The sequence below is a fragment of the Episyrphus balteatus genome, chromosome 4 (genome assembly GCF_945859705.1).
Source record: "Episyrphus balteatus chromosome 4, idEpiBalt1.1, whole genome shotgun sequence".
Lineage (NCBI taxonomy): Eukaryota > Metazoa > Arthropoda > Insecta > Diptera > Syrphidae > Episyrphus > Episyrphus balteatus.
Window position 1 is genome coordinate 80,027,756 of NC_079137.1, and position 26,031 is coordinate 80,053,786.

The 26,031-nt window shown below is 31.0% G+C and overlaps 1 protein-coding gene across 5 annotated transcripts in view; it reads left to right on the forward strand.

The window, feature by feature from the left end:
* LOC129919942 (venom dipeptidyl peptidase 4) overlaps positions 1-26,031 on the forward strand; it is a 105,691-nt gene that overhangs the window by 66,976 nt on the left and 12,684 nt on the right. For 2 of the 5 annotated variants that reach the window (XM_056001057.1, XM_056001058.1), the window contains exons 2-3: positions 11,238-11,475; positions 16,957-17,115. The exons of 1 other annotated variant lie outside the window; for it this stretch is intronic. In XM_056001057.1, coding sequence (XP_055857032.1) covers positions 11,428-11,475; positions 16,957-17,115 — 207 coding nt within the window. In that variant the 5' untranslated portion in view covers positions 11,238-11,427. The remainder of the gene's footprint in view (positions 1-11,237; positions 11,476-16,956; positions 17,116-26,031) is intronic. 2 more of the 5 variants (XM_056001059.1, XM_056001060.1) reach the window with 2 other exon arrangements.

Genomic DNA, 26,031 nt, shown 5'->3' on the forward strand with positions numbered 1-26,031 from the left:
TTCCAATATTTTAATAGTAAAAACTTCACCCAGAATACTTACCTTTTTTTAAAAATTTTGTTTTTGGAACTATCCACAAAAATTTTGTTTTTTTTTTTGAAAATGTTTTACCTTTGCTTTAGAATTTGAATAAAAGCCCTGTACGTCCAATGGAGTCAAATGTTGCGTTTTCACATTTTGAAGAATCATAATGTCGTGTTCTTTTTCGAAAATAAATATCTACCCTCTCCAAATATAAACAAAAAATTATAGGAAAAAACTAAAGGAAAACACTTTGTGAAACTTTAGCTCATTGTTTTTATTTATTTTAATTTTTTTCTGTTATATTTCTGTTTCTGCCAATATTTCATAATTCTTCTTCTAGAACAACCTTGAGCCACAATAAATAGTTTCACTTCAGTAAATATCCAAATACACGTAAACAAAAGCACACAATAATTCTACTCTTTCTCTATCTTTTTCTCTCTCTCTATGAAATCCATAATGGTTTTACAATTTTAAATAAATTGGCTACATCATTATTGTTGTTCAAATATGTAGTAAATAAAAAAATATATCCTTTATAGTCAGTAAAAATAAGCTCTTAGGCGCCAGGCTAGGATAATCCAACTTAAAAAAAATAATAACAACAGCAAATACAAAAAAGTAGACACAATAGATTGTGGACTCTATGGCGTATACGCAATATATTTTTCTTTACAAAATTTTTCTTGTTTGCAGTTTGTAAATTTTTTAAATTTTTTTGTCCTCTCTCCCACTTTTCATTAAAACATTTTCCAATTAATCACTCAATGCTCAAGATCCCTCCCATGCAGCTTGTATAGTGTCAGTGCAGTTAGCCAGTCAGCACCACCGCATCAGCATCTCCATCCATATTACTTTACCGCACTCTCTTTTCTCTCCTTGGAACGTCCAAGAACACTTTGGTTTATTATTGTCCCCTTCACTTTATCAAGATACAAGACAAAGTATCGACAAAATGTTTTCGACCCCGAAAACAGCAAAAAAAAATAAAAAAGATGATAATTTACGATATAGGGGCGGGACGCGCCGGCCGGACGCAACACTGGAATGCACACAAAAAAGGGGGTCAATGCGATTTTTTTGTTGGTTGGTTTGGTTTGGTCGTTCGTTTCGTTGCTCTCATAGCTCTCTTCAGACTACGACTCCTACCTACTAGACGACGGAGACGACGACCGACGGCAATGGTCCAAAGAAGCTCAAAATATTCAACGACCAAATCCGATTTTCATTAATATTCTTCAAAAATTTCGAAAGTGTTCGACAACAACCTCCAGCGTGTTCCCATATTCATATTTAGTATACGTTCGAAATCATGAGGAGAGGATAGGAGAGAAGGGAAAAGTGGGATGGCAGGAATCAGGGTAAAGAGGATTTTTTTTATTACAGAAAAAGACCAACCATGCAGATATGGATCGGGCGGGAGTTCGGTCGGCAGGCAAATGAACGACGACGAACGAAAATTTGGTTCCGTGCCAATTTGTCAGCCAGATAGATGAAAAAGTAAAACAGTTGCAATGCTTCTCTCAACACGGTTTGGCTGGGTGGCTGTTTTGTTTTTTTCTTTTTCAATTTTTTTTTCTGAATTTGTGTAGGTATTATTTTGTTTTGTGTGTCCTTATTTCCTGGCATTCAAACAGGATTTTGAATAAAAATTTTCAGTAATTGTTTGATAATACATCATCGGCAAGTTGTCATAACTGGGGAAATACACTGTCGTTAGGTTTTTATTTTCTTACTTGTTTATCCTTTTTTTCTGAGCCATTTGTAAGAGGTCTTCGTCTTTTTCGAGATTTTTTTTTCTCATTATTGTTGTGATAGTTTTTTTTGTCTTTTTCTTTGGAGTATTTTTTTGCAGCAACAATTTAATTTGATAGTTATGGCGATTTATTGCTGTAGACTGTTAAGTGTAATAAAATTGAAAAAAATTATTATTAAGTTTGCACTTTTGCAAGAGTAATCGTTTGGATGATGAGCTCTTCTGGAAAAGTAATTCTTTGTCGATGGAGTAATGATGACGAAGATAAGAGTTTTTTTATGATTTTTACTTATTGTTTTCTTATGAATAAAATTGAAAAGTTGAGGAAAACAATAATTGGGAAAGTCTTTCTAAAAAAAGGTTGATTATCAGGAAGAAGATTGCGATGTTTCTGCACGTTCAATTTATGAACCAGTCTGAGAGTGAGACTTGATTTGGAGCTGTGAGTTTGTATAATCTCGTCTACACAGTCAATTTTGATGCCGGTTAAAGCAAATTGTCTGAGGAATTGTTTCATAGAAGAAAAATTAACATTTTCAATTTCGGGAATCAAACAATTTTTATGTATTTTTTTTTTTTCAACTCATGGCCAACACTTTCATCATTTTTTGTTAAAGAATTTTTTTGTAAGACTTTTTTTTCTAATAAATCACCAGACAAAGAAACGAATTAGGGAATTCATTTGGGAAATATGAAAAATTTCGCGAGAATTTTTGTTTTCTTTCCTCCAAACAAAATGTATTATTTTCTAACATCAATTTAATATCCTCAACTGACCAAATATTCCCTGTGGCTCTATGTAGCTAGTTTGGTTTTTTCCACCAAAAATAAAATTGAGTAAAATGTTGTGGGAAGTATTCAATTTAGGGAATATAAATAAAACAATCCCGACAACAAATCTAAATTGAGATCATTTTTCATTGCGGAATTTCGCTCCCCAATCAAATTTCAAAGCGCACTCTATGATGTTGTATTTCTTCATAATTTTTATTTGTATACTGGAACATTTTTGTTTTAATCCATTTTTTTAAACTTAGGTAATTATTATTGAAGTATGCATTTAAAGAATGTTAAATTTGAATTATTTTAATACAGCTCAGGAAATAAAAAAGGAAGAACGATGTTTCAAGTCATTTAATCAGTTACAGAGGATTAATCCCAATGAGAAAAAAAAAACTAAGATAAAATCTGAAAACTGAACATTTGTTAGAAGAGCAATTTTAATTCCAAATAAATAGAAGCTATGGAATTTTAAGCAACTAATTTCACGCAAATGATTTTCTATGAATATTTCATTTAAAGACGAAATGAGATCTAGCTTATATCCATAACAAGCTTGAGAAAATGTAAATTAGTGATAAAAAATTGTCATTTAGGTCGATTTTAATTTAAAAAATATGTTTGATGGTTCTATACAAAATGATCGAAATTTGAACTTAACCTAAGATTCACCAATACTTAACTTTAAACATTAACGCAAACAAAAGATATAGTGTTTATAAAAAGTTAAACGCTGGTAGACGATTACTCCGAACAGAGGGAAAAGTGTGTTTTTTTTGTTACAGTTACCATATTTTTGGCAGCGAAACCCGAGACAAAAAGTTTTATAAAATTTAAACAAAATGCAAGATTCCTTAGAATATTAAAGTTTCATAAAAATATTTTTTAAATTAATTTAATAAGAATTTAATGAAAATTTAAAAATTATATGAAATTTGTTTTAGAAACTACATTCTTAAACGAGTTTATGGGAACATTTTCTTTGAAATAATTTAAATCAAATTTTCTGATGGCATGACAAAAATTATTTTTTTCACTTCAGATTCTTTGATATTTTATTTGAGGATCCTCAAAATCTATTAATTCAGTGGTTCAAAACAGTCAAATGGAAAATTAAATATCAATTCAGGGGCCCCAACATAAATACATCAGGGCCCAAAATAAAAACATTACGTTATTGGTAGCATTCCGAATATTACTTCAGAACAGAGGCCCCAATACCTATTAATTCTTGGCTCCAAAAAAATTATATTATATTTTAGGGGCCTCTAAACACTTAATTTTTTGGCCCCAAAAATAATTTTTCAGGGGCCCCGAAAGAAATAAACTATGTTTGATGATGGAAAATCAAATGTGTACATGCGTATTACTTCAGAACAGAGGCCCCAAGAACTATCAATTCTAAGCTAAAAAAAAATTTATTTTAGGGGTCTCTAAATATTTAATTTTTAGTACAAGTATTTACTACTTTTATGATAGAAATTTTAAGTAAGTAGGTATAGCAAAGTGCATTACGAACATATTAAAACATTAAAATAAACCTAAAAAATAAATAAACCATACAAAAAAAATGTATGGCGTATACGTACTTTTTTTGTATCTAAGTGGCCCCGAAATATCAAAGAGGCCCAAAAATGTAGTCTAAATACGCGACACTGAATACGTCCCGGGTTTCTTAAACTAAAATCCGGGGGAAATACGGAACAGTCCCGGGAAACCGGTAAAACTAGACTTAAAAAAAAAAAAGTTTACTACCTAAAACTAATCAGCCAAATGTATCTTTTTTTTTTACACCATAAACAAATATAACAATTCATATGTGGGCAAAATATTTCAATTTTAACCCATCCATTCATCTGATTAAATATTAACATATAATATAAGTATCACACATAATAATGCAAATGTTTTAAATAATGTCCTCTTTCATAGTTTTCTCATTAGTCATCTTTTCTATCCACAAGCGGCCTCACCTTTAAACTTAAACCTTTTCTGTGATGGTCACAATCATCTAGAATTGAAACAAATTACTCTCGACCATTTCCCCTTAATTCATTTGTCCCTAATAAGGCTTGATCTCTTCACTATTTTTTTATTTTCTTCTGCTTTTCCACCTACTTTCCTACCAAACAACAAAAAAGGATAACAACCTGTGGGCTTTCAAGTGTACCTTACCTTCGTTTCCTTGAGGATTTATTTAAAATCCTTAAATGATTAAATGATTTGAATTAACTTTAAGCACCTTTAAATGAGGTGTTTTTTCTTTGGACATTTCTATAAGAGCTTAAAAAAAATAATAATCCTTCACATTTTAAGGTTATGTAAGCAATTTCACTTGACAAATTTTTGATGAACAAAAAAAAAAAAAATAAAAAAATGATTATGAAGAAATTGTTGACTTTGAGTTAAATTTTAATGGAAATTAATTGCGAATTAATTCCACTATCCTCTTTTCTTCTCCTTCAACCTAACCAAATAGATAGATTTTCAAGGAAAAATGAAAAAAAAAAAGTTGAAAACAACAAAAACCACCAACTTGTGAGTTTTCAAACGCTCCATCGAGCAGAATACATTAATTACATAATCCCCTTAGATTCTTATAGAGAGATCTAATTATCTTAATTTTCATCCTTAAAATGATAAATTTCCTTAATGAATTTTGATACAATCCAATTTGCGAATCAAAAATTGCTGTGTTCGCCTTGGTTCAGTCAGCCCCCCTTCTCAACAAAAATTTTCTAATTGAATCAAAAATACGAAGGAATTTTTCGCCTCTAACCTCGAACTCGTTTCATTTTCGTTCGTTTCGGATGCCATGGTCAGGTCATTATCATAAACTCATTATATTAGCGAGAGCACAGAGCAAAAGCAACATACAAAAAAAAAAAATAAAAAAGAAAAGAAAAGCAAACAATAAAAAAAAAAAAATAAAATATCTTCCCCCATCATCAACATCATCATTGGCAAAAAGCAAGAGGAGTTACTTTCTGCTCCTGATGATGATATTTCTACATTTTTTTGAGTGCGAGTGCTGCCTTAGAAAAAAGGGTGAATTTCTTGACATTCTCCAATTTCATCCTTAAGTCCACTTATTAATATCAAATATCCTTCTTATCCTCACTTCTTTGCTGGCCGAACTTATAGCCATCTCACCAAAAGGATTATCTAATTGGCCTTGTGGGGGCTTAACAGGACTTAACACTTATGTAGGCAGAGTAGAACGAACCCAAAACTCTCCAAAAACCCACTATTTTCTTCTTCTATAATAATGCCACAGAGAAAGAGAAAAACATCAATAACTATCAGAATGGCCATGTTTGGGTTTGGTCTTGGTCATATCCTAGGGGTTTCGGCCGCCTTTCAAAGCCAGGATGACATAGAAAAGTCGTGAATTGGGGGTTTCAAGAAAGAGGCTGAGCGAGATGATATAGAAAATCCAAAGAAATGAGGCAATTACCTTGAACGTTTTCTATTTTTTCTTCTTTATATTTTATTTCGTTCAATTTTTTTTTTTATTTTTTCGATTTAATTTTCTTCTTGGTTTTTCATTTTTTTTTTCTCCATCGCATCATGACATTAGATAAAAGTGTACACAGACCTCAAAATAATTGCTGCGACTTTATACTTTGTGGGGTAGTAGAGTAGAGGCTCTCAAACACACATAGCTGAACACATCCGATAGCATCTCCTTTTTCCATTTAAGCTATCTCATTGAGCCGAACCAAACTAAACCCATAACCAAGTCGAGTCGTGGTGTATGCCTTTTTCCGGGTCGGTTCGGTGTGGAAGAGGAGTAAGCAATTTCTATAAGGTATAAGCAGGCAATGGGGCAAGTTGTATGAAGTGAAGAAGACTTCTTACCTTTTTTTTTAGAATATTATTTCTTGCTCCAATATTTCTCATCCATAACCAATGTCGAGGTAGGAACTAGAGAGAGATACGAGTAAAGGAAGAAGCTTTAAAAAAAATGAAAAAGGATATTTTCATGTGAATTTCAAAGAAGACTTTCCTTGGACACGATTGAGGTTTAATATTGGGGTAGAAGGTAGAAAAGGTAGATGAACGATGAACTTGTCCCATTTGTGGAGAGCGAATATATCTGTTTATGAGATGCTATTCCATACTCAAGGCAAGGATGATGTTTATTGATTGCCGCCGGATGTGGCTCTATAGAAGAGGTGAAGGTGTTCGTTTTTCTCTCCTCTGGTTCGTGTGTGTTGCTTTTTTTTCCACTTCAAGTCACTTTGGTATGTGCTCGAGAATTATGGTACTTTTTGTATGAACAAAAACACCTCGATGTGTCTTTAACTCTCGAGGAGAAGGTATATTATATCTGCGAGAGAGTGTTATAAGGGAAAGGAAAAGTTTTTTTTTGTTTTTAAATCAGATTTGCAAAAATTTGCATTTCCAGTAGACTTCACCTGGAGATAATAAAATGGGATTTAACGATGCAGATTAGTGCGAGATTTACGACAGCGACAACGATATATAACAGTAAAAACGACTATACATACATATATGAATTTTTATATATAAGGCAAAAAGAAGAGATGGGCTTTACTTTGACATTTCATGTGGATGTAATGCGTTTTTCTATAAAACATTTTTCATATACTCGTATAAACTAAAATGAGAGTGTTTTTTCTTTTCATTTCGGTTTGACAGTTTGCCAATATAATGTGTCAAAGGTATGCTTATGCTGAAACGTATAAACGAGGACATGATGGATATTTATACTTGCTAATGCAGTAGAAAGATATACTAAATGTTCATAATGTTAGTCAAGATTGAAAAAAATATGACACGAGTCTTTTGAATCTTAAATTCGAATGGCTTGAACAAAAATAATCCAAGAGTTTAACAACTTCAGATTTTTCAATCACAAAATTGGAAAAATAATCATAAATTTCGCCATATGTAACTAACTTTGAACCTCACAAGAATTTCATAAGAAAGAAGATTTCTCAGTTGTGTTTTTTATGACGCTTCGATCTATACCCATAGAAGCACTATGGTGCTATTAAATTATTGAAGATCAAAGAACCCTTACAAGTTTCCCATGACTAATCTTTTAAACAATAATTTTTGCGTTAATAAAAAAACTTAATGCAGCTTAAAAACTTAGATAACTCAAAACGGAAATATGTCTTTTTACCGAAAATAAATGTTTTTAAAAAGAGAGCGATAAAAAATTTGAATTATGATGTCGATTTCGATTTGATATCCTTCTTATAGAGTTAAAAATATTCCAAACTTTCTGTATTGTAATGTAGAAAAATTAGGTACTTTTAAAAAATTTTCATTTTTTTGTCGGACAAGACGCTTAAAAAAAGGGTTCCATTATTTCTAATCCCCTTAAAACTCTGCAAAAGAATATTTGAATTTTTTAACACTTGAACTAAATAAATAAATAAGATAAATATTTGAAATAAAATTTCAGAATTTATGATTTTTGACAGCTTTGCGCTGGATTGAAAATTAAATTTATTTATTCGACCACCGCCATCAAAAACTCAGGCGAAATTCACTGTTCCCAAATTTGACACCCCAGCAGTTTTTTCATCGAATTTTTCTTGAATATTTTTGATCATTAAAATAGAGTGATTTTAATTTTATTTAAAAAAAGAACATTAATATACAATGTGAATAGATCAAAAATAATTTTTGTTTTAGGCGAAAAAAAATTCGCAAAATTGTAATGGTTCATACATTAATAAGATATTTATTTATGCAAGAGAAAAAATTAAATTAAGTAAAACTAAGGCATATAAAACCCAAAAAAATCTTCTTTTTTTATTTATTTTGTTTTTCCTAACCACCAATTTGTTCAAAAAACTTAAAAATTATTTGATTATATAACGCCCATTAATACAATAACGAAAGCATAGTAAAATCCAACCTCACTTCTAGTACATTTAAAATAGGCATAATAAAAAATGTTTCACTCATGAAAGCAAGTGAAAAGTGTTTTTTTTTTTAGGGGCAAAGGTTTTAAAACAGCTGATATAAATATTTAATATCAGGTTTTATTTGTTAAAAAAGAAACTAAGAATCTAAGGTTTACAAACATATTTTGAGTGAATGTACTTTTTTTTCAAAGAAAAAATTGAAATTCAGAATTTGTACCATATAAACACTTGACAAAAATAATACTTAATTTAAAATTTGTACAAAAATGTTTCTTTAAGAACAAAAAAAAAAAAACAGAAACCTTTTAATCATGATATTAGATATTATAAAACTTTAGATTCTTGGTTCCACCGGCTGATCCAGGGGGGGGGGGGGGCACGGGGGCACGTGCCCCTCCCCCCCCCCCCCCCCAAACTGGTTCATACTTAAAGCAAATCAAATTATAAGAGTTGTTAAAATATATGAATAATAACAGAAAGAACTTGGGTGAAACTTTTGTCTATTTCTGGCTGAAAATGTGATTTTTATTGTTTGTTGCATCTCTTTCCCATGAAAAGTTCCACCTCACCAATAAATAAACGACTATTTGTTGATGGGTAAACACGAATCTTTTTTCGATTTAAAAAAAAATGAATTTTCTAAGTGTTTTTTTTTTTAACTTCAAAGTGATTTTGGTGAAAAATTTTGATATGGACATCGACAATCAAGGTATGAATGGTATTCTAAAAAAAAAATTTAATTATATACTCAACTCTATTTTTCCATACGGAGGGATTGAAGTTCACACTTAAAAAATTTGCACTTTTTTCGTTGTTTTTTTTTTAACATTAGTGTTTTTAAAATAGCGCAACACTCCACAACATTGCCTATATATTATTGAACTGCTGGATATGTAGAACAAACTTGCATTTCAGAAGTTTGCCCAAAATTGCACCCCGAAAATAAAGACCCCTTGAAAAAAACTCCTCAAAAGCGACCCTTACTTATAGATTTTTATAAACATTATGTTATTGAGAAAATTTCTCCAGGGATACCTTTAAAAATATGTAAAAAAAAAAATAGTGTTCCAAATTTCAAAAGAATCGGTGCATTAGTTTTGAAGTTATGAGGGGCACCGGCTTTAAAAACATTAGTTGTGGGGAGAACGATTTAAAGTTATGAACTCTGGACTAAAACTTTCGTAAGCGAAGTATTAAAATACCCATAACTTGGTCAATTTGGCTCCAATAGACCTACAATTTGAACACAATATTCTTGAGATATAAAAAATTTTAATGCAAATAAAAAAAAAAAAAAAAACTGGGTTTCCCGGGGAAAAAGTATGTTTCAGTTTTTTTTTGTTATTCTTTTAGAACTTTAATATTTATTAGAATGAAGATTTAAGTATTTGACTAAAAACTACTAGGTCATTAAATAATACATATTATAAATATGTCCATGATATAATTGCAAAATTTTATACAAAATCAATTAAAAAACGTAGACATTTTTTTTTTCTAAATTTTATCTTTAAAACTCAATTTCTCAAAAACTATTTAATGAAACAACTTAAGTCAAAAAATAAAATAAGGAATAGATTAGGTACTAACTTTAATAAAGCACAGCATTGTACATGCATTTTATGATTTTTTATATTTTTTTTTTCTCCCGGCTAATCAGGAGGTAAATAGGTAAGCACTTAAGTGGCTTTTACTGTAACAAGAAAATTAAAATTTTTCCTTCCGAATAACTTTTTTGTCATTTGGTACCTATTTGATGTGGAAAATGTGCCAAAATATTTTTGGCCAGGTTTTAGACCAAAATACCGCACTGTGCGTCGTTAAAATTCGCTGCTTGTTAGTCAGTCGTCATTTTATTTCTAACTGTTATTGCTGATTTTGTTTTGCCAATCCGTCCCTTGTGCCCCACCCAGAAAAATATCCTGGATCCTCCCCTGCTTGGTTCCATTCTTAAGTTCAACATACATAATTGCTGGATTTTCAATAGGGTACCATAATTATTATTTAGTTTTTTTTTTTCAATAAACCCACATTTGGTCGTATGTATGTACCTGAAACAAACCCTTTCACATTAAAAAAAAATGTTAAGACCTATTTTAAGCATAATTCTGATAGTAAAGACAACAATTTAGATACATTTCGTAAGGATATGGCAGATTTTTGTATGGCAGCTAAAATTTAGCTCGAACTGCATACTAGACCATAACGATGAAAAACTGCCACCCAGTCCCATAAGACGTATCTGCAACAAACCTCCAAAAGAGTAAATGAAATTTTTCTGATTTAAACATATCGATACCTTCCCGTAAGAATGTATTAAGCGATATTTCTAAAATTGTTCAGGAAACGCAAAAAACAACATTATTCTAGTTTCATTTGCATACAGGATAGAACAACCAAAATGGTAACAAAACGTGGCCCTTAACTCATATTATATTTCGACATCAAAAAGTCATTTTACATTCTTACGGGAAGGTATCGATATAGTTACATCAAAATCAAATAAAAAAAAGTCGATTTCATCTGCGTCAGTTAAACCTGTTTAAACAAAGTTTGACCTTTATTATAAACACGTCATAATTGTTAAATTTCAAAATGTAATTTCCTCCTGTTAATTCGCTTTAACCATCGTAAAATCTCATTTCCTTGTTTTAAATGAACCATCATCAAATTTTGGGCAATTTATTTCAACCTTTACACAAATTACCCAACTCAAAATCCCAAAATTCTAATTGGTTTTGTATAAATCTAACTAAACAACCATACAGTTTAGACCATCAACAAATGTTAGATACCTTCCACCATCACCGCAAACCACAAATTAATCAGCCAACAACAACACCATCTAACGTATCGTATATGTTCAATGAAATAGAACAAAACTCGCAAACAGCATTGCGTATGTACAATCAACATTACACCACTAACTAACAGAGACTCAACGAGAGAGGAAGAAGAATGTCGAGGAACGAAACAGCAACGGCCGAAATAGGCCGAAGTGATCAGGTAAGTTTTTTACTACCTCCCCAAATACATTGTTTTTTGAAAGCCAATCCCTACTCCATTTTAAACCTTGTAAATTTCTAATTGTTATTGCATCTTGTAGAAGTTTTTTTTTACAATTTTTTTCTTGTTTACTTGTTTTTTATTCAATTTTTTTTTTTGAGAAGAAAATTTTATTTTGTAGTTCGAATTAATTGAATTCTTTTGCCTTTGGAATGTGTTGATTTCCAAAACTTTTTCAACTATAAGCACTCTCTGACTGACTGAATTTTGTGCTGTGAGAGAATCTGTGTATATCCTTTTTAGCCAATTAATTTCACCGGAAGTGATAGAGATAGATTTGTCTATTTTGTCTATTTGTTTTTTGATAAAAGACTGATTGGATTCAATCTGGTGAAACTTCTCCTCTACCATGAACTAAGACGAGTTTACTCGATTCGTACAAACCTATTTGCTTCCATTAGATGCTTCCGATCAAAAATTGAAAATTTACAGAGAATAAGGATTAAAGGATGGCTGGGTAAAAAACAAATTGTAGGTATTGGTGCCTACAGAGAGTACACGGTGAGTGCTCGTTTTATGTCTTCCAATCAGCTTGCATCCGGAATTCCGGTCATAAATGGCGATGAGGACGACTCGACTGTGCTATACGACGACGAGAAGGACTAAAATCGCAATGAGAATTAATCTCTCTATTTTTCTCTCACAAGGTGTTTTTTTTTTATATTTTTGTTTTTTGTTCGTGTTCTCTCGGTTGGCAAGTGTTGATTGGGGGTGAGAGAGAATTGGGTACGAAGATGAGTGCCATTTTTACCTCGAAAAAGAAGGTTATGTGTTTTCCCTCCCCCTCCAAAGGGAGCAGTGGTGTAAGGGCAGACAGGAGATCACAATAAAAGCGTCGTCGTCTTCATAGTGTAGTCTAGGCAGGAAGAGGGTGTTGACAATGTGGCAATCTGTCTGTATGTTTTTCTCATAGGTTTTTTTTTCATTTTTTCTTATTTTTTCCAACACTCAGCTTTTGACGTTATATTTTTGTGTGTATGGGGAATAGAGAAGAGGAAGAGAAAAGGTATAAAGTCTTTTGGTTAACTTGGCTTAGCACCAAATTCCATAGAGTGCTTGGGAATAATGTCACTTTTTTTTTTTTTTTAGTTGTGATTGCAATTGTTCTACTCTGCTTGTAGTAGAGAAAAAGAACGTAAAACAGAACAAAAAAATATTTGAAAAAAAAAACTGCACCAGCTGATAGAAGAAGATATGATTTTCCAGAGTTACATTATAGTCTTAGTGGTTTGATCGGAGAATTAGGTTGATTAAAAAATAAGGAGACAACGTCTGGGTTTTGGGGATCGCAGAGAGAGTACAAGTTGATTTAAGGTAGAATTGATGACAATGGGTTTTGAGAGTGTAAATGTGGTCAGACAAACAGGAGTCAGTTTGGTTATTTTTTTTTTTTTTGTTGGAATGGTTTAATTGGAATTTTATCAGTTTGTTTTTCTTTCATCCAGAAAACAAACTTAAAAAAGAAAATCAGAGCAGATGTTTTATGATTCATGAGAAAGAGGATAATATTTTTGTAAAGGATTGATAGTTCGGACTTAGTGGTATCTATTGAATATTTAATGAATATGAATTGATTTATGTCTAGGAGCTATTGGTTTTTCTTTGAGACCAATATTTAGACAAGATTATGTTCAACTGAACTAACAAGAACTACACGGTTAAAAATTCTGGAGTATTTTTTAATATTTTTTGGGTTACATATAGGTCTACACCAGAAATGTATTAAAATTTAATACATGACAAGTATTAAAATTTTTATTTAATACAAAATGTATTAAAATTTAATATAGTTGTATTAAAAAATAATACAGTTTATATTAGAATTTAATACCAAATGTATTAAATTACTAGTATTGCATATTAAAATTTAATCTTTTATATTAATTTCTAATAACAATTTTATTAAAAGATTATACAAAATATTTCAATTTAATACCAAAAGTATTTAAAATTAATAAAATGTATTCTTTTCCTCAATTCATTACTGAAAATAAATACTAATCAATAATCATAAATAATATAATAATGGTGATATTATTTTCTCTAGTTTATCTGTTTCACAAACTGTGGCATGTAAAATCTTCTGCCGATCAAAATTCATCTGCAATGTATGCATTTTGCTTCGAAAAAACACAAAGCGCCTTAAAATTAGTACAAATTTACATTTTCTGATTTCATTTTTTTTTTATAGAAAAGGTACCTCAAACAATGGATTTTTTCTGGCTGCTGGCGTCGTTTGATTAAAATTTAATATTATTGTATTTATACAATTGAATATATTAAAATGTAATACAAAAATATTTAAATCTAGTACAGCGGTATTAAAATTCAATACAAGATTAGAATTTAACCCACGCAGATTATTTTCTAATAATTTTTGTATTACAAGTAGTAAACTTAATACTTAAATATTGAAATTTAATACAAAAAAGATTAAAAATAATTTTAATATTTTGGAAGTATTAAAATGTAATATATTTTCTATTGAAAATTGCTTTAATACAAGAGCTGTATTAAAAAATACTACAGAATTTTTAACCGTGTACTTATCTACGACCCACTCAGAATTGGCTTCAATATTCTTTCTAGACAGATTGTTTTCCCGATAGTGAGTTATTTAAAGAAGTTCGATTTTAAAAGTCGTAAAATGGTGGCAACAATTGTGTGTAAAAATCAGTCGATTTAAATAACAATTGTTTGCAATACATTCTAGGAAACATTTTGATAAAAAAGGCCAAGAAGGAGACAGCTGCACTATTTTTCTATGATTCTCTATAATCGTTAGTTGTGCGAAATGTTTTTTTTTTTCAAAACTGCAATATATGTACATATTTGACGTCGAGGAGAGCTTACATTGCTATAAATTCAACATTTTCCACCTACCTTTCAAAACAAAAAAACCTATTGCTTATTTTGCTTTACTTGTCTAAAAATACATAAGAGTTAAAAAAATCATTTTTGCAAGAGATTTTGTTGAATAGAGATATTAATATGTTCCACATACGCCATAGTGACCGCGTACATTTAAACTTCCTGTTGAACGTTCTCTGACTTTGAATTGATATACCGCATGTAAACAAAGGGACCCAAATTCACTGCCACATGTGCCATAACGTTTTCCTAAAGTGATCGAGAAACATTTAAGGCAAAAGCTCTTGCCAAACTGCATGTGATTTAAAAATGAGTACGTGAAAATATTTTGGATAAAAGAGTATTTTTTATGGGTTCAAAATAATAGAAAATAGTACCTTTTCATAAATATGCTTCTGGTCTCTTTTTAAGACTAAGTTAAATAAGACCTTCAGCCAATTATTCACAAAAAACAGTTTCAAAGCTTTCGATTTCAATTTTTGAAACGGAAAGTCAAATTTAAATGTACTAAATTTTCAATTTCCATTTTTCGAAAAAAAATGTTATAGGTAAATTCAACCACTTGGAATAATTTAAATTTTAATTATTTTTACTTGCTCTATTGGACTTGCTTGTTATATCGGACGAAAAGTCGTAAAATTTTCTACACTGAACAATATTACGAGAAGTAATGAAGAATACGAAAAAGCTGCCAACTTTGATGACGAAATTGATTTTTTTCGAATTTGTATTCATATAAAGAATATTAAACGAAAAATTAAATATTTAGTTTTGTTGAATATTGTAATTTTTATTTTTTCATGTTATTTGCTGAAAAATATAGTTGAAAATTATATAACGTCAAAAAAGTCAATTATGTTAATATATTATAAAAAGTAGGAATGAAGTCAAAACTGTTACCAATTTATGATAAAATCAAACAAAAAGCATAGTAAAATGAATACCTAAGCTAAAAATAAGTAGGTTCTTTGAACCAAAAAAGCAAGCTATTGCATTTTTTTCGCAAATGTTTTTATGTAAATTTAAAAAAAAGTTACGCATACGCCACAGTGATCAGATAAGTTTAAAATTTACTGAAAACCAAGCAAATATCAAACGTTTGCCAATTACTTATAACAAATAATAGCAATCGTCATAAACATCTCCTGCAATAATTTAGTATTCGTGCGATGCTTTGAAAAAAAAAACAAAATGGTCCTCACTTGAAATTGTTTTTCCAGCATTTGTCTCGAAAACATATTCTTGGAAAAAACTCTTTTAAATAACAGTTGCATGAAGAATATATGTAATATGACAGTGATTTCCTTAATTTTTAAAAGTCCCTTAATCAATGAAACAAAAAAAATATACCTATGGAAACCTTCCTGCCTAAACTATGAATTTCGTTCGACTTGTTTTTTCGCTTATAAACCTGATTTTGAATCTATAAAAAAAAAAAAATTAATTTAAACCATTTAATCCTACAAAACCTTAACACAACCTAAAAACGTTACCCCAATTTTTCGTAAACATTCCAAAATATTCTTTGTTCCAAAATAATTCATATGAATTATTGTCAGATTCGGGGTATGACCTAGTTGTGTTTATTCAAACTTTACTCATAATAATTTCCATAAACAAAAAAAAAACCTACACAAAATTAAACTTCAAAACTTCAGCTAATTCCACACACAAACTAGAACAAAATTATTATACCTACACTTGACATTGTTCAAAAAACAAAAAAAAAATCCAACACACTTAAGAAAATCCCTTAAAAGCTGTAATTAAAAATCCACACTGAGGAAGTCATCAATTAGGCTTGATTACACTAACAATTTCCATATTGCAATTTATGAGGAAATCTCTTTTCCTCCATAAACAAAAAACCCAACCTATTAACGCGCTTTAAAAAACCCATCCAAACAAAAAAAAAACCGCACACAAAACAAAAAACTGAAAACAAACTTTCCACCGCCAACAACAATGCATGCATGTGCTGGTTGTGGCAATTAAGATGCAAAAACATATACACACATATAAGCTAACAGGAGGAAAATTTTTTTGAAAAACTCCTTCAGCCGTTAGTAAGTAGGTAAGACCAAGCAATTTACCTAGTTTTCCACTCTTCCATTATATTTTAGAGTGGTAAGAGGTTAAAATTTATTACAATTTTTTTTTTTTTTTCAACAAAATTTTTAAACAATTTTAAGCTTGCCTTCTTTTTCAAGACTTTTTTAGTTTTTCCCTTTTTAACTTTTAATTATTTGCATTCTTATAGGCATGATGTTTTCTTCAAACAATTAATTTTTTTCTTTTTCTTCTTTAAATTTGTTAAATTATAAAAAATTAAAAAAAAAAAAAAACAATTAAAAATAATGCTCGTTTTCTATAATTCACACCTGCTTTTCACCACTCGTTCGTTTGCGTTCAATGCCAGTTATGTTCTTTAAGTAGCAAAATTAAAACAAACAAAAAAAGTTAAAAGTAAAATTTTGAACTTTTCCAACTTAGCAAAAAGAACACCCAACAAAAAAACACAGAATTCCTATTATAATTCTTATCCCTCAGGTATATGGGCCACCAATGCACAAACGTAACATATGTTGGAACCCATACGGAAGGGGCGACATTCATGATATCTATTGGAATCCACCCGCCACAACTACAACTCGTCATCACCTACCAAATTGTCCTTGCGAACTAGCATACGAACAGTCCTACGAAAAGGTACGTGTGTGAGTGTAATATAATGTGTGTTTGGGGTTAAGCTTTTAGCCAAAAACATCTAAATCAGATCAAACCCTGTGGGTGTATAAGACACAAGGATATATATCGTTCTCTCTAAAATGAAGGTACAACAACAACAACAACATTATTTCATGTATTTTTAAAGTTTCCAGTTAATTGTATCCATTTGTTTTTTGAGTTTTTTTTTTTTCTTTTTTTGTTAAGTTTTTTCCTCATTTCAATTTCGTTTGTTTTAACCCACACACAATCCTTGATGATAGTATCAAGGATTTTAAAAAGGAAATGGACAAAAAAAAATATATATAAAGAAGTAAAGCAAGGCACACTGTTATGGGATTGCCCTTCCTCTTGTGAATCCGGTGTGAATATTTCAATGGCTCACCTCACATGCTTTGCCTCACATCCGGCAGGCAAAACATATTATTATGGTCCCTCATTTAGTCTTTCAGAAAGAAAATATGTATGTTCTATACACCCACTCACTCAGAGTATACTTTCCCACATGTATCATTGGGTTATTCTCTGATTCTTTGCATTTTCAAATGCACGGAAATCCTTTTCATTTTTCTCCTTCTGTTTTATTTTTTTTTTTAATTTTTTTTCTTCTTTGAAAAAAAACGGATGAAATAAAAATTCCCAAATGGAAAAAAGAAAAATTACATCCGCAGTCCTAAGGCAGTATTCCAATATGTATAGATATAAGCAGATAACTTAAAATCACATACAACCCCCCAAAGGACACACGGGTTAATTAAGGCGACTTTCTATACACGTACTCATGCATTGAGTTTATCCTTGTACTTCTATACTTCAACACTATTCACTCTCTCGTTCTCTTTCTGTTTTATACTCATTCTCTATGATGGAGGAAAGGGTAAATAGAAAATCATTGACTGTCCTTATTCCAATTTGTTTAATTACACCTGAAATAGTGGAGGTTTGTTGACACATCCAAAGGATCGACACTGACACCCATGGATAACAGGTGAGCTGAAAAGGAAAAATGAATGAAACAAAATACATACAAAAAAAAAAAGTAAAAGTACAAAAGCAAACATTGCAGACTGTTTAGTATGAAATGCAAAATGTATGATGCCCTATTTAGATGTTGTTTTTGTTCTAAGAAGGACTTTTTTTTGTTGAAAGGATTAGAAGTAAAAGAATTTTATTGAAAAGAATAAGTGGTTTTTCATTAAATACAAGGATAACAGAAGAAAGTTGAAGATTTTACTAAAAAGAAGATTGAGAAAAAAGAAGAAAAAGAATCTAGTTAAACATTATCTTTATTTCTTCTGTCCTCCAGCATGGTGTGCACGATTGACATCCCAACTATCTTAATTGCTTGGTTATTCTTTTTCCAACTGTTACGCTCTACAAGACTCATTGGAAAAAAAAACTATTTGTGTAGCAAAAAATATTGGATATGTCGGCCTAATAACATAGACATACTCAAGCGTTCTTATATTTTACCAAATTGTTTCGAATATGAAAAGAGCGGTTTTTTGTCGTGAAAAGAACTTTTCTTGGAGGATTTATTTGTGAATAAAAACTTTAAAGGCTCAAGTCTAAAATCCACAAAGCAAAAGGTAGAGTGAACCACGAGCGAGTTTATTGTTATTCTCTATTTATGAACTCCTTTCTGACTTTATTAATTGACTCTTCTGTTTTACCCAAAAGTAACATTTAAATTTCTATAAAGTGTAACGGAAGCTAAATTTTCACTTGGTTAAAGCTTCCATAAGAAGTCTATTCTTTATAAAATGTTGAGCCTTTTAAAGGTCTTTAAGAACTGATACAAAAATTTTTTCCGAAGTTCTTAAGACTTTCTTTAAACACTTTTAAACGACTTATGAATTAAGGGGGGAAATCCCTCCGGAATTTTTTATTTTTGCATTTTTTTTTGCGTAATAAATTTATTTATCAACCGAAGAAACTATTTTCAGTGGTCTTAGCCTTAAATGAAGCCTCAAAAGTGCCTAGATAGTCCCGAAACCAATGCGCTCCGAACCTACCATAGTACGAAAACGAAAACTTTAAACGCATTTTTTTCGAAACTAGTTTTTTTCCGCGCCGTGCAATGTTACTCAAAAACTAATGAAGCTATCGACTTGAAATTTGAAGCAAATTACTCCTTAAATCATTGGCCACAACATGAACCTAAGAGTTGAATAAAATTTGTACAGTAAATATTTTTTTTAACTACTTCTTTGTAAAAAAAACATGTTTTTTTTTCTTTTTTTTGATTTCTAATTTTTATTTTTCATTTAAAAAAATTTAGGTTCATGCAATGCGTACTAATATCATCTAACGGAAAAATTTAAGATGATTTCCTGGACCTGTACATTGCACGGCGCAAACTAGAAGCGTCAACTTTGAAAGGCTCCAGAGCCGCCATTTTGTTATTTTTTCATTTCAAAAAATTTTTTTTCAATTCTTGATAATGTCAGTAATATCTTGTCTTTTTCCAAATTTCAATAAGTGCTTTCAGTTTTTCATAAAAAAATAGTGAAAAAGGTGTCGTCTGGAGGGATTTCCCCCCTTAATGAATTCGATAAAAACGTCGATTTTTTTAAGAAGAGTCAGATTTTTCAGATTTTCTATTCGTTTTATAGTTCACTCTTATGTTTTTTCAGATATGGAAATGTTTAGCCGCACTACACGAATGTGGATTATTTCGCATAACTTGAAAACCATGATTTTGCACCGTTATCTACTTTTAAAGAATGAACAACTGATTAGCCAATGCCGTTTACCAGGACGAACAAAAAATCACAAAAACTGTAGGTTTCAGAGATAAAAGTGATGCAAAAAAATTGTATGTAAAATTAGTTAAGTTACAAGTTTGCAGACCATTTGCTCTGAAACCTACAGTCTTTAAGGTATAAGTTTTTGTGACCTTTGAGCCCATATTACAAGACTATCAGAAGGAGAAAACTTCAGGGCTTTTAACAGATTTAAAAGTAACTCAATCTCAACCTGAGTTCAAAAAATCTGCCTGTTACTATTTTTTCCTTTAAACAGTCTATTTTTACTGGGCTTTTAAACGCAGTTGTTTTTGGGTTTCCACCATTTATTTGTGAACTGGTACTTGTATCTGCTTTGTATTTCGCTCTAACTCAAAATGAATAAATAGTCCGGTCAAATTAGACTAAAAAAAGGGGTGAGGTTACAAAAATTCCCATCAAGTTGAAAATTGGTAGGATTGTTGGAAACACAATCATAAATGAAATTTAAGAAATCCTCATCGATCCGAGGCCTGGAAAAAATTTACTTGGTGTCAAAGGTCACAAAAACGGTTTTTTTACGATTTTCAGCAAAACTTTAAGTCTTTTCAAAAAAATCTTTGCAAAAATTGTAGATCAAATAATTATTATATATAAAAAGTGTCACTTAACTTTTTTTCCTAAGACCTACCGTTTTTGAGATATACCGATTCAAAAAGTTGAAGTTGAGTTGTAATCGTCATAATCAAGTCTATTCTAAACACAAAATCCGTATGAAAAGTTTTCTGGAAAAGGGATCCCAACTGAAAAGTTCCAGGGATCTCAGTATCTTAAAGCTAAAAGATAATGAAATTTCAGGAACTTTTCAATTGGGAATTTTTTTCAGAATAGGCCTTATTATGACGATTACAACTCAACTTAAACTTTTTGAATCGGTAATTCGACTTACCGTTTTGCCTAATATCGTGTAAACTCCGTTTTTGTGACTTTTGACCCCAAGTAAATTTTTTTCTAGGTCTCGGATTGATAAGGACATTTTTAAATTTCATTTATGATGGTGTTTCCAACAATATTACCAATTTTCAGCTAGCTGAGAATTTATATAACAAAAATGTACCTTGTCCCAATATGCCTCTTAGCCATAAAACAAATTGAAGTCGTTAAAAAAATCGAGGGTATCGCCTAGAATTTGTTTATACTGTTTCCAAGATTTCCTTCTTTTGAATGTTGTGTAAAAATTTAACAATAGTAACAAATTTGAAAAATTGTAACAAATTCGGAAAAATCAAACCTTTTATTATATTTTTATTTTTATTTTGGAATATATCCCACATTTGAAGCAATTTTCCTTTTTAATTTAAAACGACAAGGTTAAAATTATATTCGAGAAAAAATTTTTTTGGCTAGACCTCCTAAATAATTTACCCTACATAATTTATGCTTTATGCTCTGTTATTATCTATTTTCTATTAAACATTTCAGCACTTAACTTATCCAAATGAATCGAAAAAGTGAAAAAAAAACTATGAAATAATGTACAAAACTCAATGTTTTCCAAAATTTTCAATGTCACATATAAGAACCTCTCATATTTCAGTATACTTTAAAATTATAATTCAGTTTTTTTTTTTAATGACCTTCACCAAGACCTTCCCATTCAACGTACCTATACAAAAAATGTTCCCACTTCATTTGCAATTGAAACTTAAAAAATGTATTTTAACGACCAAAAAAAACTTTGCAAGTGATCTCTCTTCGTTACAAAACGAGGACCACTACAAATCATACCTTAAAAAATACATAACAAATCTCTCTCTGTGGTATAAAATACCACAACACTGTTTCGAGTATTGACAACAACACCAACAAAAAAACTAAAAGATAGAAATGAAAAAAAAAAAAAACATTACATAAAACAAAAAAAGGACAAAAAAAAAATAGAAATAAAACTGAACTTCACCACATTTTCCCATGTGGCCTTCAATCAAAGTAAAAGAATACAAAATACCTACAAACCAAACCAACGGCAATGGCAACGAACGAAAGTGGAAATTTCATTTTCATAACTCTCCACTGCAGTAAAGTTCATGAGCGAACTACTACCGTGTTACCGTTATATGTGTACCTTTCCTTTTTCCATTCCTTTCCTAGTACACTACAACTGTGTGTTTGTTTCTCCATCATCATCGTTGGGCGCCATTGAGAATTGAGGTTAGGTTTGTTAAAGTCATAACGGTTATTCCAATGTATATATGCATAAAGCAGATAGATAGATAGAAACATTAAGGTGATGCGAGACGGCACGGCGCAGACGGAGCGGTGGCAAGGTGGTGCGGTGCGGCACGGTGCAAACACAAATGTTAATTTAAGGATTTGATAAATTGAATGCAGACAGAGGGACCAATGGAAATATTTATATGAAATTGTCTAGGATGTTGTAAGGTAAAGCGCAAAAAAAAATAAAATAGGAAACGGATACTGACACTGGCTTGCTGCTTCCGGCAGTTGCATGGGTTTTCGTTTTGTAAGTTTTTTTCGAAATTTATTTTTTATGTTTGTTGGTATTTTTCTGTTGCAACGCTTTCTAGGAAGGTAGAAATTGAAAATAGGTATAGGAAGAAAAAAGGACCAAACTGATGGAGTCAATTCATGTCATTTTATTTGTTTGTTTGTTCTCATGCCTTTGGGGAGATATGACAGCGCGCTGTGTTGTTTTGGATGCCTATACTTTTTCTCTATGGTTCTATGCTACACAGTGAAGGACTCTACTTTTGAAAATTGAAAATGAAAAGCTATTTGATTGAGGATTTTGATGTTAATATTGAAGTTTTCTTGGTCAACAACAAATATTGTTCACATAAAAAAGTATATCTCTATGTGGATCTTGTAGAGGAGGAGGAAAAAAAAATTTATTAAAAAGAACGAAGAAGAAGAAGATGAACTAAATTCAATGAAGATTTTTTTCTTCTTCTTCGTTTACAAGATGGAATATAAAGGGAGGATGGGATGTTTTCATTGTTTGAGAGCAGATGTGCGGTCACTTTCAGTGTTTGTCAGTTTTCTGGATTAAATTGAGTTTTTTTTTTTTTTGCTATTTTCTTTTCTCAAACAAAGAATTGTTCTTTTATGAATCGGGAAAAATTGGCCGGGTTTGATAGTTTTGGGTACGTAAGTGGCATCTGTCAAATCGTATTTGACAGATTTAGGAGAACAATGAATTTTAAGGAACAATATTGAATGGAACAGATGTTTGAAGTAGAAAAAACAGTTTTATGTATCTTCCTGATTCTTCCCATTTTCAAAAATAAAGAATAAGATATTTCGCTTCTATAAAGCTTAACAGAAGCTGTATTTGCATCTGTAAGGCTTAATGGAAGGGAAATTGTTTGTTGGAAATTTTCTTGATAATATACATTTTAAATGTAATAAACTTCCCGGACCAAGGGACTAGGGATGCAAACGATACATCGATGTTTTCAAAACATCGATGTTTTTGTTAAAAACATCGATGTATACATCGATGTTTCTTAAGCCGATACATCGCCGATACATCGACGTTAAATCTGCAAAACATCGACATCGTTCATTTTGTTACTCGTTTTTCTTTTTTTGCATAATAACAGAACTTGAACTCTCAAACTCAATCTTTTTTGTCTAGTGTTCAAAGCTTCAAAGTTTTTTTTTAATGTTTTCATTCAAAAGACTGTTTCTGTGTGTTCAGAAATCAGAACGCGACCATCAGAGGCGTACGTTGAGTTGCCGGGGCTCCGGGACAATATTAATTTTAAGGGGCCATTTCGACATTTTTTTAAAAAGGATATGTATACGCCTTTCTCTTTTTTTGGGGGCCCCAGAAGTATGATTTGTTGGTCGCTTAGATTATTTTAGTAGCATTTTTTGAGGTCCCTGAGGATATATTTTTTCTACTTTATTTATAATAACAGTTTCCTTCTCTGCATTGTCTCCAGTCAGGGCCCTAGCGTCAGTTGGGGCCTCGGGGCACCGCCCCGCGAAACTTTTAAGCGCGTATTTAAATTCAGCCATTTTCAATATAACAAACGTTGTTTGTTAGTTGATTTCCGTACGTTACGTTATGTTACGTTATGAAGAAAAACTTAAATTCCCATTTGTTTATAGATACAAGTTGTTTAAAAAATTCCCGTTGATGAAAACCGAGATAGACCAAACAAATTTGACGTTTCAGAAAAGTAACGCAGTTCAAACTGTCAAATGAGATCGGAGATGACATTACATGAATTCGTGAATATCTAAAGTACATTTATGTCTGTATAGACTGTAGATAAAAGTGAACACTAGATTATGTCTGGAAAATGGGACTAGATCCCTTATCCATAGCAATCAAACGCACTGTCTATAATACTGATACGACTTATTGGACCACGTGTAAAATGCGACCATGTGAACCAAAATAAATCCTTCTTTGAGATTCACAACGTCACTTCAAATTGACAATTGCTATTTTATTGAATTTCACTGTCCATTATTGCGAACACCTGAAAAATTGAAAATTCCATACAATTAAATCTAATGTAACCGCTGACTTAGTTGGTATTTGTCGTATCGTATTGTTAAATATGATCTGTTAACCCTGCAACGCAACCACACCACACAGCAAAACACCACCACACACCTCAAACCACACCACACACCGTATAACGTTGAAATAGTTGAAAGCCAATATAATGACATAATCGAATATTTTATTATTCTGACAGCAAACTATCCGCATAGCTTTGGTGATGGTGATACATTTCAAATTTGCGAAAAGTATCTATTTTCAATTTTTTTCGAATATACGTATACCTTTCTAAGCAATGGTTGATATGGAGGCATGGCCACCAGTTGAAGATAAATTAGATAAAACCTACCTTCTATAGACCTTCTTTAGCACTTGATTGCAAAGACGAAAAGTGACAGTTTGAAAAGAAAGTGACGGAAATGGAAGGCATTGAATTGTTGTGTATACTCGTACTATGCCTATCATGAATGAATATTGTGCACGGCACGTTTTACCTGAATGCGTCCGTTTGTTCGCGTCTCGTCATCGATAACGACAACGCAACGACCGAAGACGTTCGTTGGTCAACCGACCAAGACGTGCAATGAACAAAAGTGTACATTTACTTTACGTGCATCAAAAAGTAAGTCTGACTTGAAGACCATGTCGGTCGTGAGTTGGAACTTTGGTATTCCGTATGCGAGTTTCTCTTTCTTATATCAATTTTTGGATTTTTTTTTTTGTTTCTCTCAAAAAATTTACACAGCCCGATGTACAGCTGGCTCATGTGGAATCCGAGATTTATGAAACCTTTTTGTTTACTCAATCTTATTGATATCGGATTATAACTTGGCTTTGAGATTTTCATTGTTTGGCAATATCTTTTTGGGTAACTGGGGCATTTTCAACAGAGTGTAGGAGTGCAATGGTTTTCTAATGATCTATTTATCAAATTCGTGGTATGAATTGACAAAAACAATCAATTTTAAATCCACTAAGCTCAAACTATAATGGATGTGATAAGAATACTAACTATAATGATTTTGCTTTTTTAAGTGCATTTCTTTTTTCTCAACCTTGAAGTTGTTTAGTACTTATTTGTGAACGTGTTCTGCAGTCTTAAAAAAACTAATCTTATCGTTTTAGTTTAAATTGAGACTTGTTAATGTATTAGACCAATATTAAAAAGGAAAATAAAAAACGCTTTGGATTTTATTAATTTACAACTTAAATTGAACTTAGAACTTGCTTAGATTATACATATTTGAGCGAAATAATGATTTTTTTACTATTCAATACCTTTTTCATAATAATTGTTCTGTTGATAATCTAATAAATATTACTTTTGACATAAATTTTGTGATTGTACCTAGTAGATTAAAATCAGCCTTAAATGGTTGACGGGCTTTCCGTTTCTTGTTGTAGCGATAAGCTTCGGACACTAATTCATTAGGTTTTTTTTTTTTTTTTGTTTTTCAAGTGTAATGAAATATCTTAATATAAAGAAATGTTTGATCGAACTAATTGATAAGTATAGCAACTGTAATAGAGTTAATATTTACTTTATCAAGAAAAATAATTATAAAATGTTAAAAAGATAAGATCGTGTTTTTGGTCATAAAGGTAAACAAAATTATTAGTTTGTTTTTCTAA